The following is a 13,384-nucleotide window of genomic DNA, read 5'->3' as shown; positions in this document are numbered from 1 at the left end:
CTTTGGGTTGATTGGGAGCCACTTTCCAGGACTCTGTGTTACCGGCGTGGACGGGGGAGAGGTGAAGAGTCAGTGTACACTGGGCCCCGGCCCCCCACCCTGACTGGCTCCTTTCTGGGCCCGGGGCTCAGCTCCAAAACCATCATCTGTTACTCATATCCAGTCAGTACATCTGTGCCTTCAGCCCTGGGGAATGTCAGAGAGGCATAGACATGCCTATTCTCTTTAGAGGTAAAGTCTCAGACCAAACAAAGAGCTGATGTGTGGCAATGTGTAATTCTTTGTCAGATGAGCGGCCACACAGGCCGTAGGGTGGTGGACCTTGAGGAGGCACCTTATGGATGCTGGTGAGCCTCGAAGGATGAAGTGAGGGTGAGGGAGAACACTTGTCTAGGGTTCATGCTAACATGGCAGGGGCAGATTCATGCCAGGAAGAGAGACACTGCACGGTAGAGGGCTCGAATGCCCGGAAAGAGGTGCAGTGTGTGTTCTGTTGACAGTGGGGTGCTGTGCAGCTTCTGGACAAGGGGGTACATGACTCCCATTCATGTTTGAGGAAGAATCACCCGCTGGTTGAATTTGGAAATAGGGAGACTAGTCAGATGGCCGCTTCACTCTCGGTGTAGGTAAGAGTGTGAGGTGAGCACAGGAAGGGATAATGAAGGAACTTGGTAACGCACACGGAGGGCCAAGAGGAGGGCGTCCAGGGGCCAGGTCAGCTGTGGGACCTGGTTAGCACTGGGGAGGAGGGTGAGGGCGGTTTAGGTGCACTGAGTTTGACATCCTAAAGGGACCATCCAGTGCTTGTTCAAAAGTTAGGGTTTTTCTTTTTCTGGGCTGGAGATGTGGAATGGCCATCAAGTATGGACCTGCATCTGTATAGTCAGGGCCCCTGCCGGAGATGGGAGGTGCGGTTCTGAAGAGAATGTAATGGAGAGGCTATTCCTGATTCAGGGTGAGGGGGGCTTGGCAGAGATGTCAGCAAACAGCTGCTCCCACCCAAGGGAGGAAGCCGTGTCATGGGGGCCCAGGCAGAGCTGCGGCCTGGTGGAGGGGAGCAGTCACTGCCCGACATGGTAGAGCCGGGAAGAAGTGCCCAGTCTTTCCAGTGTCCCATGGGCCAACCCAGGTGGAAGCCAGCTGGAGGGCAGCCCAGAAGGTGGAGTCCGTGGGGGCCTCATGGTTGCAGAGAGTGGAACCTGAGGCCTGGTGGGGGGACCGAGGGGTGGGAAATGAGAACAGCTCGGTGAATTGGGTGCACCTTACACTTAGAATTTGTTTGTATCTTCTCCAGCGCCCTCTGAGGCTTCTTGGACATTCCTCAGTGTCCACGGTGCCACTTTCTACAGAGCCGGCACACAGTAGGCGCTTGATATGGTTTTGTGGGAGGGTGGTAGGCGTCTCACTTTGTGAGACTGCCTCGTCCATCCCGAGCCCCCAGAGCACCCAGCCTCCCTCAGGAGCTGGGGAGTATTGAGTCTGAATGGGCTCAGGATGCCACCTCCGCCAGGCCCGTGCTATTTGGCCATCAGTCAGGATCACAACCTGGAGTGGGCACAGGGGCAGGCAGGTAGTGTCTGTGACTATGGGGACCGGGAAGGGACAGGGGTGAAATGGGATGTGCACGCCACGTCCAGGGTAACTGGCAGGACTCTTCTCTAGCTGATTGGCATCCATTCTCAAGGCAACGAAGAGGCTATTGTATGGAACATCTCAGGAGAAGGTATGGGTCACATTGGGTCACATTTTTGTGTGCCATCTCTGGCCACTGTTTAATTTTTTATAGTACGCTCTACAAGCTGAAGGTAACATGGCCGTCAATCAGGTACAGGCCTTGGGGTATCTGACTTCCTGCCCTTCCAGCCTCTCTGACTTCACCATCCAGCACCTTCTGTCCTTCGTTGCAGGAAGTCCTGCCTGGAGTATGACCCAGCCACAGGAGGCCTGGGTGCTGACGCTCGGCCCATGGGGGACTCTAGGGATGGGGCTGAGGCCCCAGGACCAGGGAGGCATGTTCTCTTACCCCCATCGTGACTGCCCACAGGTCTGCCTCTTCGGGAATTCAGAGGTGTCTCTACGGGATCACCTGCGGGCGGGGGCCTCCGAGGAAGAGTTGCTGCAAATCATCGGGGCCGCTGTGGGCAGGAAGAAGCGGCAGCATGCAGGTGAGGGGTGGGCACGGAGAAGGCCAGGCTGGCTGCTGAGTGGGCCAGGACGGGGGCTGAGAGGACAGAGCAGAGCTTGGCAGGGAGCCGGCAGGACTCTGTGCTGTCCTGGCCTCCAGTCCCTCCTGTGGCACCTGTAGACTGGGGGTGTGGTGATGGTTCCCCTCCCTCGGGGGCACTGGCACAGCAGAGCCTGTGCAGCAGAGGAGACCCTGAATTCTCTTGGGCCGTCTTATTGGGCAAGGGGGAAGAGGGGTGTCACTGTACCTCTCTGGAGGGCGGGGTCCGGCATCCACAGACTACTCTGGCTCTGTCATGGGTGACCTTGCCGCGTGCAGCAGGGGCTGTCAGGGTGTGCCTAGGTGAGTGCACGACCCCGGGGTGTCCTACCACTATGTCCACTTTCGGTTTCAGTGAACTCTCCTTTCCCCGCCCTTCCCCTCCCCCTTTCCTGCTCTCCTCTCCCTCCCCATCTTTCCCTTACCCCAGGCATGTTCAGTATTGCCCAGATGAAGAACCGGCCCATGATCCTCATCGGTGGGTGACCCATCAGTACGTAACCGCTCACCCTTGTCACTGGGGGATCCTGTGGGGTGGGGCCCCTGCCATACAGAAGGCACCCCCAGGTCCTGCATTTCATCCTGATGTTCTCATCCTTGTTTTTCTCCTGTTCGACCTCCATCTTTTCTCACCCCTCAAGCTTTACTGGGTCTTCTCTTCCTCGTCCATTGCTCCCACTCCCTCTACATGCCACAGAGATCATCATTGTCTCACCAGAAATTGGGGCGGGGGTCCTCTAGACTTATGATCACTAAGTTATTTGTTCCCCGAAAATGGAGCTCCTGGCTAAGACAGAGACCTTGTCCTTGGCTCTAGAATCCCCCAGCTAGATACCATCACAGGCACCTGGGAAGATCTTGAGGCAGCAAGCTAAGAATGCTATTGATCTTTTCAGGGAGGGGGCAAGCAGGATCTCAACTGCCTAATTCCTTAACTCCTGGAAACTTGTGTGCACAAGACAGTTCCAGTTTTTATAAAGTCATATGTGTTCTCTGGCTGGTCTGTGAGGAGCTTTAGAGAGGCTGCTACCCCTCTGGCAAATGCCCAGCCGAGATCAGAGGAGGCCTTGCCCCCTTGGCCACAGCCAGACCTGGGCTTCTGAATCGTACTGCTAGGCAAGAGGAAGCAGTGAGAACTAGGGGAAGGGATTCTTTTCTCTAGATATTGGAGCCGAATGAGTGCAGGGGCCCAGAGACAGCCCAAGGACGACCTCCCCTACCAGCCACTCAAAGAAGGGCAGCTCGCCAAAGTGCTCCACTGGGAAGAGAACTTGACCATCTCTCTTCTTTCCCCACTGCCAGCATCATAGTTGTACAGTTGGGCTTTGACCCATGGTGACCACCTTGATGGCAAGGAGTGGGGGATGCCTTGGTGGCCTCCCTAGGGCATTGGCAAGGTGGGGGCCCAGAACATGATGGGAAGCTGGAAGTTGGGAGGCCCATTTGCTTCATAAAGTGTATTATTCCTCTCAAGGACATGGAGAAATAAGCTGGTCTGGTTTCTACAAAACCACGAGTTGCCTAGAATAGGGCCTCTGACTTTCATGCACACGAACCACTTAGGGATCTTGTCATTTCAGATTTGGATTTGGGAGGTCGGGGCTGGAGTTCTTCCCTGGACCACGCTTTAAGTCACAAGAGCCTGCAAGGCTCCCAGGGCCCTTGGCACCACTTGGATAACCCTGTCACTTTGTGGATACTTCCGGTGTCCTTGAGGGGGCTTAAAAGACATTGTTTAAATAGATAAAATATTTCCCTTGGTATCTTGCCTGTGTAAACTCTACAATTACTATCAACTCTTCATAGAGAATGGAAAGATGAGAGTAACTGTGGTTGGTAATTCAGGCTGAAACCTTGCTGTAGTTTTTAGAAAATGCAGGGACATGGAGAGGTCATGTGATAGGCTGTAGTCTTCAGATCTTAGGTGTTTCTTTTTTTTTTTTTTTTTAGAGTATGAATGGGGGAGAGGAGCAGAAGGAGAGAGAGAGAGAGACAATATATGTTAATCAGGCTCTATGCTTAGTGCAGAGCCTGATGTGTGGCTCAATCCCACAACCCTGGGATCATGACCTGAGCCAAAATCAAGAGTCAGATGCTTAACCAACTGAGCCACCCAGGCACCCCATGACTTTGTGTTTCAGAAGAGAACTTGAGCGATGAGGAAGTGTTGGTGTGGAAGGGAGCCCAGGAATGCCCACATCACCACCGTGGGCCTGTAGACTTTGGGGAGGGCTGCACCCTGCATGCTGCCTGCTGAGAGGGGCTGCAGACCTATATTCCAGGACCCTCTGTCTGCGTACCTCCCGCTTTCCCTTTTCTCACTGTGCTCTTTGCTCTTCACCCCTCTCTCCCAGTGTGGAAGTGAGAACTCAAGGTGGGGCAGGGCAGGGTTTGGGAGAAGAGGTGGGAAAAGAAAATTTCCCTTCTGGACTTAGTCTCTCTTCTCTTTCCTTCTTGCTTTCCAGAGTTACTTTTGATGCTCCAAGATTCCCCACCAGCCATTCCAAGCATTTCCTCCCAGGACCCCTTTCGTGTTCAGGGTATAGGACACAGAGTGAGTTTCTCCAACCAGATGGCGACTTTGTGGAAAGGATGCCGGGGCCCCCGGACCTCTCTCCTTGCCCAGCGGTGGCTGGGGTCCGGCCCCCCTCAGAGACACTGCAGTTCCCGTCTAGACTCAGATACCAACCCCAAGTGCCTTAGTGCAGTGTCCCGGGCTCCTGCCACCCCCTCAGGACCCCCGCCAACCTCGGACCAACTAACCCATGTGGACGCAGAAGGACGGGCAGCTATGGTAGATGTGGGCGGGAAGCCGGACACGGAGCGGGTGGCTGTGGCCTCGGCTGTGGTCCTTCTGGGGCCCGTGGCTTTCAAGCTTGTCCAGAAGAACCAGCTAAAGAAGGGAGATGCCCTGGTGGTGGCCCAGCTGGCCGGAGTCCAGGCCGCCAAGCAGACCAGCCAGCTGATTCCTCTGTGCCACCACGTGGCCCTGAGCCACGTCGAGGTACAACTGGAGCTGGACAGCACACGCCATGCCGTGGGGATCCAGGCGTCTTGCCGGGCTCGGGGCCCCACTGGGGTGGAGATGGAAGCCTTGACCGCGGCTGCTGTGGCCGCCCTCACCCTGTACGACATGTGTAAGGCTGTCAGCAGACACATTGTGTTGGGAGAAATCAAGCTTATTAGCAAGACTGGGGGGCAGCGGGGGGACTTCCATCGGACTTAGCTCTTGCCCCTCCCCCCCGGGCCCAGCCAGGTCGAGATGGGATGCAGTTCCGGGCAAATCCTGCAACCCTGTCACTGTTGACCTTCACCAGTAGGAACTCGAGGTCAGCCTACCCCCTCTACTGCTACATGATCGGTAGTGACCTGCAAGGTTTTCTACGTTCAGAGAGGAAACCAGCAGGCCCGTCAGCCTTCCTGGACACTACAGTCGTGGGAGGGGGTCACCACGAGCAGTGCCAATGAACAGAAAAATCACGTCATCTGAAATGGTCCCCAGATAACACATCTAGGTTCAGACAGTCCCGTCCGTGACTTCCGCTTCTCATTTTGGGTTTTCTCTTCTTCTTCCTTGGGGAGAGAATAAGGGCTCACGAAGTAGAGGGAACCCGCTTTGAGGAGGGAAAAGTGCAGTTTGCATTAAGAATGTTCCACAGCTCCTCCAAAGCAGCTCTGCCTTCCAGAGTTTGTGGAGCCACAGCCCCACCCTTTCTTGCCTGTCACCCCTCTGAAAGGGCCAGTTAGCACCTCCTTTTACCCCAGTCTTTGTCCCATCAAACTTGCAGGGTTTGGGCTTAACAATTGCACTTGACCTGCCAGCTCCCTTTCCTGGGCCCCTTCCCCCTAGAACAGGACCCACACGGGCAGCAGCCCTGAGGACTCCTGACCGAGCACACATCCCACACCTGGCCCTGCACACTGCTGTTCCACCCACCACCCACACCCCTTTATTCTGGAACATATCAGGGAAAGAAGAGAGTTGAAGATTGCCTTCACCCTCACAGTGCACAAAATAAAGCCACGATGCCAACTTTGGAGGTGCGAGAATGAGTATCTGTGCAGGGGGTACCCAGCTGTTAGGAATCCATGCCCACCCCTCAGCCCTGTCCCAAAGCCCACCCCGGGCAGCAGGGAAGAGGAGCAGGAGGGATGTTAGAGAAGCCAAAGGGGCACGTTCTCTGTATAGCCTCTGTCTTCCCTGTGAGAGAAGGTAGGAGTGGAGTGGGCGGCATGAGCTGCACACCCTGCGGTGTCAGGTGGGGTGGGGGTGGTCCAAAGCACATCGCTGGCTTTGCCAGCTATTTGAGATCAAGGGGGTACACTTCGTGGTTCCTGGTATGCACATTCCCAAACACTGTTGGCTGGGTTCGCCTATGCAGATAGGCATCTTTGGGTCTGTGTTCAGTGCCCTCCACCCCGCCTGCCTCCCCTCTACCCTACACTCAGGTGTGCTGGCGAATGTTTGACAACCAGCTCTTGGGAAGAGAAAAAGCCAAAGACTGTGGCTGATCTCAAGCTACCATACAAAGTGAACTGACTTGCCAAACTTTTGAAAATATAACAGTTGGTGCTCTCAGAGCTGATTCGCGCCGGTTCCAACACCCCACTGGCTACGACTGCTCTCCCGCACGCCTCAAGTCCCCGCACCGGAAGAAGGCCCAAGTGTCAAGGCAGCCTGGATGGGGATGGTATGGATTTAATATTTTTTAGTATTACAATATATTCTTATAAAAATGGTGCAGGTAAAAAGGATGCTGATTTTGTACATTAGCCTCGCTCGTCGTCTGAGACGGCTTGGTGAAAGCAGCCATGGCTTGGAGGCATCCCTGGTAGAGGCTGGAGGAACAGTCATGGCGCCCCAGTTGGTAAAAATGGGATGGGGGTGGGGAGAGCCTGGACCAGACCCTTTCCCATCCACCTGGAGAATTTTTTCCTCCTGCTGCCCTAAGCACACCTGACCTCCCTCACCGGGGAGGAAGAGCCGGTGCTACTGCTGAGAAGGGGACAGGTTGCATTCGGTTAACTGAATTTTATATTGGACACAAAATTAGACAGCTGGAGAAATGTACCTGAAGGTGGCAGGAGGGGGGAGAAGGACACTGGGGAAAGACCAAGGAACAAATAGGCGTAAACGTTGAGCATATCAAGGACCAACTCAACCGTCTCCATGGGGCACCAGCCCCTTCTTGCTGAGTCAACTATGATGGTCTGTGGTCCAAGGCACTGTTGGAGATCTGACTACTCTACTGGCCAGAGCTAGAAAATAATAAATAGAGAAGGAAAATTCTTTTGGGGTGAGAAGCCTGAGCCCTAGAACAAGGTATGTGTCCTCTGTAAACAGTTAAACCAAAGTGTGCTTTTCTGTGGCTCCAATGTCTTGAACCGCTCCTGTATTGTCTTTCCTGGTATGTATCCAGTCTTCCATGGTGAGTGGGAATGCCACAATGTGGACATGCTGTTGGATAGAAGTGGAGCCCTCCCTTGTTCCCTGCTCCTGCAGGGTAGGTTGATCTCAGCCTAGTTTGGGAGAGGACCTTCAGAGACTGTGCCCACAACCTTCCCATCGTGCCAAGGCCAGCTGCTTGTGGCGGGGGGCTGCCGGGTATACAGATGGGTTTAGCAAAGCCCTCTGCGGCTGCTCTTCCTGGAAGCCTTCATCTTGCCTTCACCTGGACTCCAGGATGGCCTCTTCCGGTCTGTCCTGGCCAGGCTTGCATTTGCTCAGATCCCTTCCCCTCAAACCAACACACATGCTGGGCTCACCAACCCTATGTTTCTTCCCCCTGCCGACAGCTACTCTGGCCCTGCCCCAGGAATCTGATGTAGGGAAAAGCTAAGATAAGCAGCTGAAGAGTGGGCCTAGCCCACCAGGCAATAACCCTGAGCTGGAGGAGTAGGTTGGAAGGTGAGAACAAAGGGAAGGGCAGGAAGATAGAAAGGCAAGGAGCTGGTTGATGGAGGGTCTCAGAGGCTCTCAACTCTAGGAGGAAGAAATGTATGGGAAATAAAAGCCTTGATCGGGCTGATCTCTCCTCCCTTCTTTTAGAAGTCAAAAGTTTTGTTTCGACACAGCAATTGCCCCCCACCTCCAGGACAGCTCAAGATGGACAGAATGGAAGGCGGAAGTGGATGGGAGGACCAGTATGGACCTCTGAATTGAGAGGTTGGTCCCATCCAGCATCTCTGGTACCCAGCCTTCCAAACTTGGCTCGTTCAGGCAGCACACCCCCAGAGAAGTTGGCCTTTCTCCTCCATATCCCATCTCCCTAGCTTTCTCTGCCTGCTCTGGCTCCCAGTCTGAATGCTTCGGAGCTCACAGGTAAATGCAGAGGGCAGCTCTGGCCCTGCGGACCTTCTCAGAAACAAGACACCCCAGGGCCAGCCTTAGCCAGCTATACATGGTTTGGAGTGGTCTTTCACAGGTCAGAGGAGGGGGGGGGGGGGTGGTCACCATGGCTTCTGCCCTGAGGCAGACATTAGACAAAGAGTTTGGGATCTGATGAACAGTTAAGTGGTAGACCAGGGAGCACTAGAGTGGAGCTTGGTGTTCAAGTGCTGCCCTCTAGTGAGAGGCTATCAGAATTCCCAGCCAACACCATGTGTGGTCCCACTTCACTTCAAGACAATGGTTGGGTTGTGCAGAGGAGGTGTGAGGAGAGTTTTGTTCCAGGGTCCCTATGCCCAAGGCACGAGGCGTGGTGATGAGCAGGATCTTTCTTGAACCCCTTCCCTTACCAGATTCATCAAGCGTCTGATAGCCATAGTCATGGGAACCCAAAGGTTCTGAGATTCAGGATTAGTAGATAGGATGAAGGTTGCAGTAGGAAGGAAGGGAGAGAGACTTAAGACATGCAAGAGAGGGGCCAAAGGACTTGTGATGTAGGCAACAGGCACTGCTACTCTGTGTCCTGAGGACTTGGTCCCTGCATCACACTCCCCACACTTTTTCTGAAACATACCTAGGTAGATTACATAATGCCTCTTCCTTTTCCATCCAAGAGGAAAGTTTTCCCCCAGATCAAGATTCCATGAAGCCTCCCCTTGGGGAATGAGGGCCTGCATTCTCTCACTCTGGCTCTCAGGGCACCCCCCGTCCATTAACTCTCTACCTCACATGACATCTGGACAAGGCCCATGGATCTGTCCAGTCTAGATCTAGAACACTTGTGTGCCAACACGTGGGTGCCCTTGCTGGGGGACAGGGGGGCAAGGCTCCTTCAGGCTGGCCTGCCAGGGATGTCCAGGTCCACCTCAGAGGGACCCTGGGGGCCGGGATGCAGAAAGAATAATGGAACAGGAGAGGAGCCCCTTCAGGTAAGTGCGGGGACACCTGGTCCTGCCACACACACCGCCCCCACCCCAGGACCCAGCCCAGGGCTCGTTCAAACCGAGCACCAAATTGTTTAAGGATCACAGCCGCATGCCCTCAGCCCCTTGGTCCGTCCCTGTCTCCCGCCTCCTGCGGTGGCCAGTTCCCCGGGTCAATAATTTAGCCTGCTGATCGCCCGTTCCCGGGTGACTTCCGGGGCCTGGCTCCCCGACCGCTTGCGGCTGCGCTTGAGCTTGCATAAGTCCTTGTCAAAAACTTCCCCCGAGCGCAGGGCAGACACCAGGTCGTCAAACTCGCCTCCTTCCTCCAGCGTGCTGCCCGCGTGGACCTTCCGCTGCCGCTGCCACCGCTCCCGCTCCCTCTGCTCCTTCAGCTGGAGGATGAGGAAGAGCGAGGGGCCGTCAAACAGGTGGCTGTGCGCCTCACCGGCCCCCTCCTGACACCTCCCTCCCTCCCTCTGCCCTCCCCAGCAGCACCCCACTCAGCCCTCTCACCATGGCTTCCATGCGCGCCCGCCGCTCCTCCTCCTCTTTCCTCCTCCGCATGGTCTCCAGGTCCTGCCGGGCCTCCGAGAAGGCCTGCAGGAAGGTGTCAAAGATTCCAAAGAATTCGTCCGGCTGCATCTTGCTGTCCTGCTCCCCAAAGTGCATCAGAGCCTTGGAGAACTGTCAGGGGGAGAAGGGGTGGTGAGAGTCTCTCCCAAGCACGGTGGGCTCAGCCCACGTGGTAAGCTGGGTTCCCACCAGAGGCCAGAGTGGAGCCCAGCCCAAGGCTGGGGACGTTTGACACAGAGGAGCAGGGCTACAGCGCGGGGAGACACCCTCTATCATCAGGGCAGGGACAAGGCCGAAGGAAAAGCCTGAGGCTGACACCATGGGGTGGTGGGGGATCCAGGCTGGCTGACACCTATCCAGAGCCACCACTGGGTCTCTTATGGTGTAAAGGTATGAGATCAGGAGCTGCAGATCTTGGGAAGTACCTCCTCAGGTCACAAATTGCCTGGTCAGAACTCAAAAGGACCTCAGAGATCATAGAGTTACTGGGCTAATTTAACCCCTTTGTGTCCCAGTTTCCTCATGTATAAAATGGGGACAATAGACCCTACTTCATAATGTTGTGAGGGGGAGGCGAGTTAATGGGTATAAAGCATTAACTGTAATTATATGTATCAGGCACTGATTCTGATATTTATTGACAGCTACCATCTCTAATTCAAACCAGAGTATGCTCCATGGGCCAGCATGGGCATCTCAGGCCCATCCCAGACCTCCTGAGTGAGGGTCCACTATTAACAGGACCCTTCATAGATAGGGTCCATGTGGATGTTAGTGTGAGAAGCCGGGAAGAGGCATAGCAACTATGACCAAAGCTGAGCTCTGGAGTTAGGATTCTAACCCAGCTCTGTGCATTACTGCTGGGAAACCTTGGACAAGTTCCTTAACCTCTCTGGACGTCAGTGTACATGCTTGTCTGATGGGCTAATGACCTTTCCACAAGCCCATATGGTAGGTCATGAGACAAATCATGTAAAACAAGATGGTATCCACACCTGCTGAATGGATCATCTTTGCAACAAAGATGCTATTGCTTTTCTTACAGGAGTGAGGAAATTATTTTTCCTGAAAACTCTTGACTCTGGGTTTGTCCCTTCTGTGCCATGGGTGGTAGGAATGGGTAAGAAGTGGGGGTGGGGTGGGAGTCAGACTGGGACTTGGGGCACACTTACCTTGTCCCTGGCCTCATTGAGCTGGTCTTCCAGCTCTGAGAAACTAAAGCTGGAGACCGTGATGAAGTCACTCATGACTGGGACAAACTTGTCATTTGGTTCCCGTGCCTGACGCTTCTGATATTCTAGCTCCTGAAGAGGGAGAATGAAGTGCTGGTTAGAGAAGTGCCAGCATAAAAGTCCAGAATTCTGGGGGTCACCACATCTCCCATCCTTCTTCCAGTCACGGGACCACTTGACCACTTCCAATCACAGGACCACGGGCCCTGCCTTTGAAAGAGGGAACACCCCGAGTCTCACAATTCTAAGGGTGGCAAAGGTTGTGAGAGTTCTCCCTCACGCACTACTGCCATCTTTGTTTCTCTAGATCCTTGCTACCCAATGTGGTCTGGGACTAGTAGCACCATCACCTGAGAAATTTGAAGAAATACAGACTCTCAGGCTCTACCCTAGACCTATGGAATCAGAATCTGAATTTTAACAAGACTCTCAGATGATGCATGTGCAGATTCAAGTATGAGATGTGTTTCTAAATCTCCTAGCTGATGTGAATGCTGCTGGTTATGGGCCACGCTTTGAGTAGCACTATCAAGGGCTATGAATTGGAAATCTCCCCCTGTCCCCACCATAGCAGCAATGAAAAGTTCTTTCTCATTCTCTAAGCTCATTCTCCCCTTATCTGCCTACTACCCCTTCCCCCAGTAAAGATAGGGTCTCCAGTTCCCAAATGTGGAAGACATAGGACTGGGGACATTGCCATATGGGGCCAGCCTAGCCTAGGGCCAGAGATGATATCATCTGAGAAGCCATCAGAGCATGAATGGTGATGATTAGACACCTGAGTCTCCAGAAAAGAATGCAGGCCCTGTGTCTTCTACTGGCCCAGGGTGAAGAGACAGAAGGCAGGAACTTCTGGGGACTGCTGTGCTTGGTGTCACACTATGTGCTACTGTCCCTAATTGGCTTCCCAGGGATACAGATACTCTTTCACATCCACTTGAATCAGACTTAAGCAAGTGCCTACTTATGGTTCTTTCTACTCCACTGCCCAAGAGATATGCTGGGCATGATATGGCTAGTCTGATGTCCCTCTTTGAGAGTCTAAATTTAAGTCATCCAGTCATCCTTTCCTGAGGGCTAGCTCTTTTGCTGCCTATTACTTGATCAAATGATGGACCCCCCCCCCCCCCAGGCAGTAGACCCCCAGACAGTAGGCTCTGGTGCATTTCGTGTCCCAAAGTTCCTGCCTGGGAACTGGCACAAGGTACAGCCTCCAGCACAGACACAGGCAGCCGGTGCAGATCTGCCTCTGAAAACACCCCCTCAAACCCAGGCAGGCATAGATGATGTACTTACCACCTCAACCGCTCTGAGGCCCCTCCTGAGGTTACCCACCTCCTTCTCCAACTCTGCCAGGCTGTAGGGAGACACAGGAAGGAAGAAGAGCTGAGGATGGGTCAGAGAGATAGCAGTGCAAAGCATGATGGCCTTGGAATCAGTAGACCCATGCTCCAGGCCCTGCTTTGGCCACTAACATGTGGCCCTGACAAACCACCTCCCCTCTGTGCTCTGTCTGTGCTTCTACAAAATAACAGTGGTCAAAACTTATGTTCTAAAGATCCTTCCAGATCAGAAATGCTATGCTGAAATTAGAAGGTTTCCAACACATGGCCTCTGGCTTGAATTATTTTTAACACCACCAGCTAATACTTATAAGCTCTTAACATGGTATCTTGCATGCAGTAAGAATTTGATGCATATTAGTCATTTTTCACTGCATTTCTGCTTCTGTTGAGATACTCCTGTCAGTCTATGGCTGTTCAGGTCTGACTTCTTGCCTATATCAGATAACATTGGTGCCATATCCATATCCCCTTGAACCATCCATTTGTAGTGTACAATCCTTACTTCCAATGATGTGAGTGCTTTCTCTGGGGACCGGAGCTCCCTCTGCCTATACGTGTGGCCAGAGTTATGACCTGCCCAGAGACCATCAGCCAGTGACTGACAGGAGATGGGGTATAATATCCTAGCTCCCTCACCATTTGGGGTGGGATAAGTAGAATAAGTATCCTATTCTGTCTCCTAGACTTCTCTGGAG

General features: G+C 53.7%; 2 protein-coding genes across 16 annotated transcripts in view; one reads left to right on the top strand and one right to left on the bottom strand.

Moving 5' to 3' along the window:
* MOCS1 (molybdenum cofactor synthesis 1) overlaps positions 1-6,262 on the top strand; it is a 37,419-nt gene extending 31,157 nt beyond the window's left edge. For 5 of the 8 annotated variants that reach the window (XM_047858435.1, XM_047858432.1, XM_047858439.1 and 2 more), the window contains 3 exons: positions 2,045-2,165; positions 2,655-2,702; positions 4,690-6,262. In XM_047858435.1, coding sequence (XP_047714391.1) covers positions 2,045-2,165; positions 2,655-2,702; positions 4,690-5,450 — 930 coding nt within the window. In that variant the 3' untranslated portion in view covers positions 5,451-6,262. Of the gene's footprint in view, positions 1-2,044; positions 2,166-2,654; positions 2,718-4,689 lie in introns of all 8 variants that reach the window. The other 3 variants (XM_047858436.1, XM_047858434.1, XM_047858440.1) reach the window with 2 other exon arrangements.
* A 643-nt stretch (positions 6,263-6,905) lies between these two features.
* The window catches only part of DAAM2 (dishevelled associated activator of morphogenesis 2), a 120,198-nt gene continuing 113,719 nt past the window's right edge, over positions 6,906-13,384 (bottom strand). For all 8 annotated transcript variants that reach the window (XM_047858425.1, XM_047858426.1, XM_047858424.1 and 5 more), the window contains 4 exons: positions 12,640-12,700; positions 11,284-11,415; positions 10,052-10,222; positions 6,906-9,930 (listed from right to left, as the gene is read on the bottom strand). In XM_047858425.1, the coding sequence (XP_047714381.1) occupies positions 9,709-9,930; positions 10,052-10,222; positions 11,284-11,415; positions 12,640-12,700 (586 nt within the window). In that variant the 3' untranslated portion in view covers positions 6,906-9,708. The remainder of the gene's footprint in view (positions 9,931-10,051; positions 10,223-11,283; positions 11,416-12,639; positions 12,701-13,384) is intronic.

Source organism: Prionailurus viverrinus, chromosome B2, assembly GCF_022837055.1.
Source record: "Prionailurus viverrinus isolate Anna chromosome B2, UM_Priviv_1.0, whole genome shotgun sequence".
NCBI lineage: Eukaryota > Metazoa > Chordata > Mammalia > Carnivora > Felidae > Prionailurus > Prionailurus viverrinus.
Note: the sequence above shows the minus strand (reverse complement) of the source record. Positions and strands in the feature narration are given on the sequence as shown.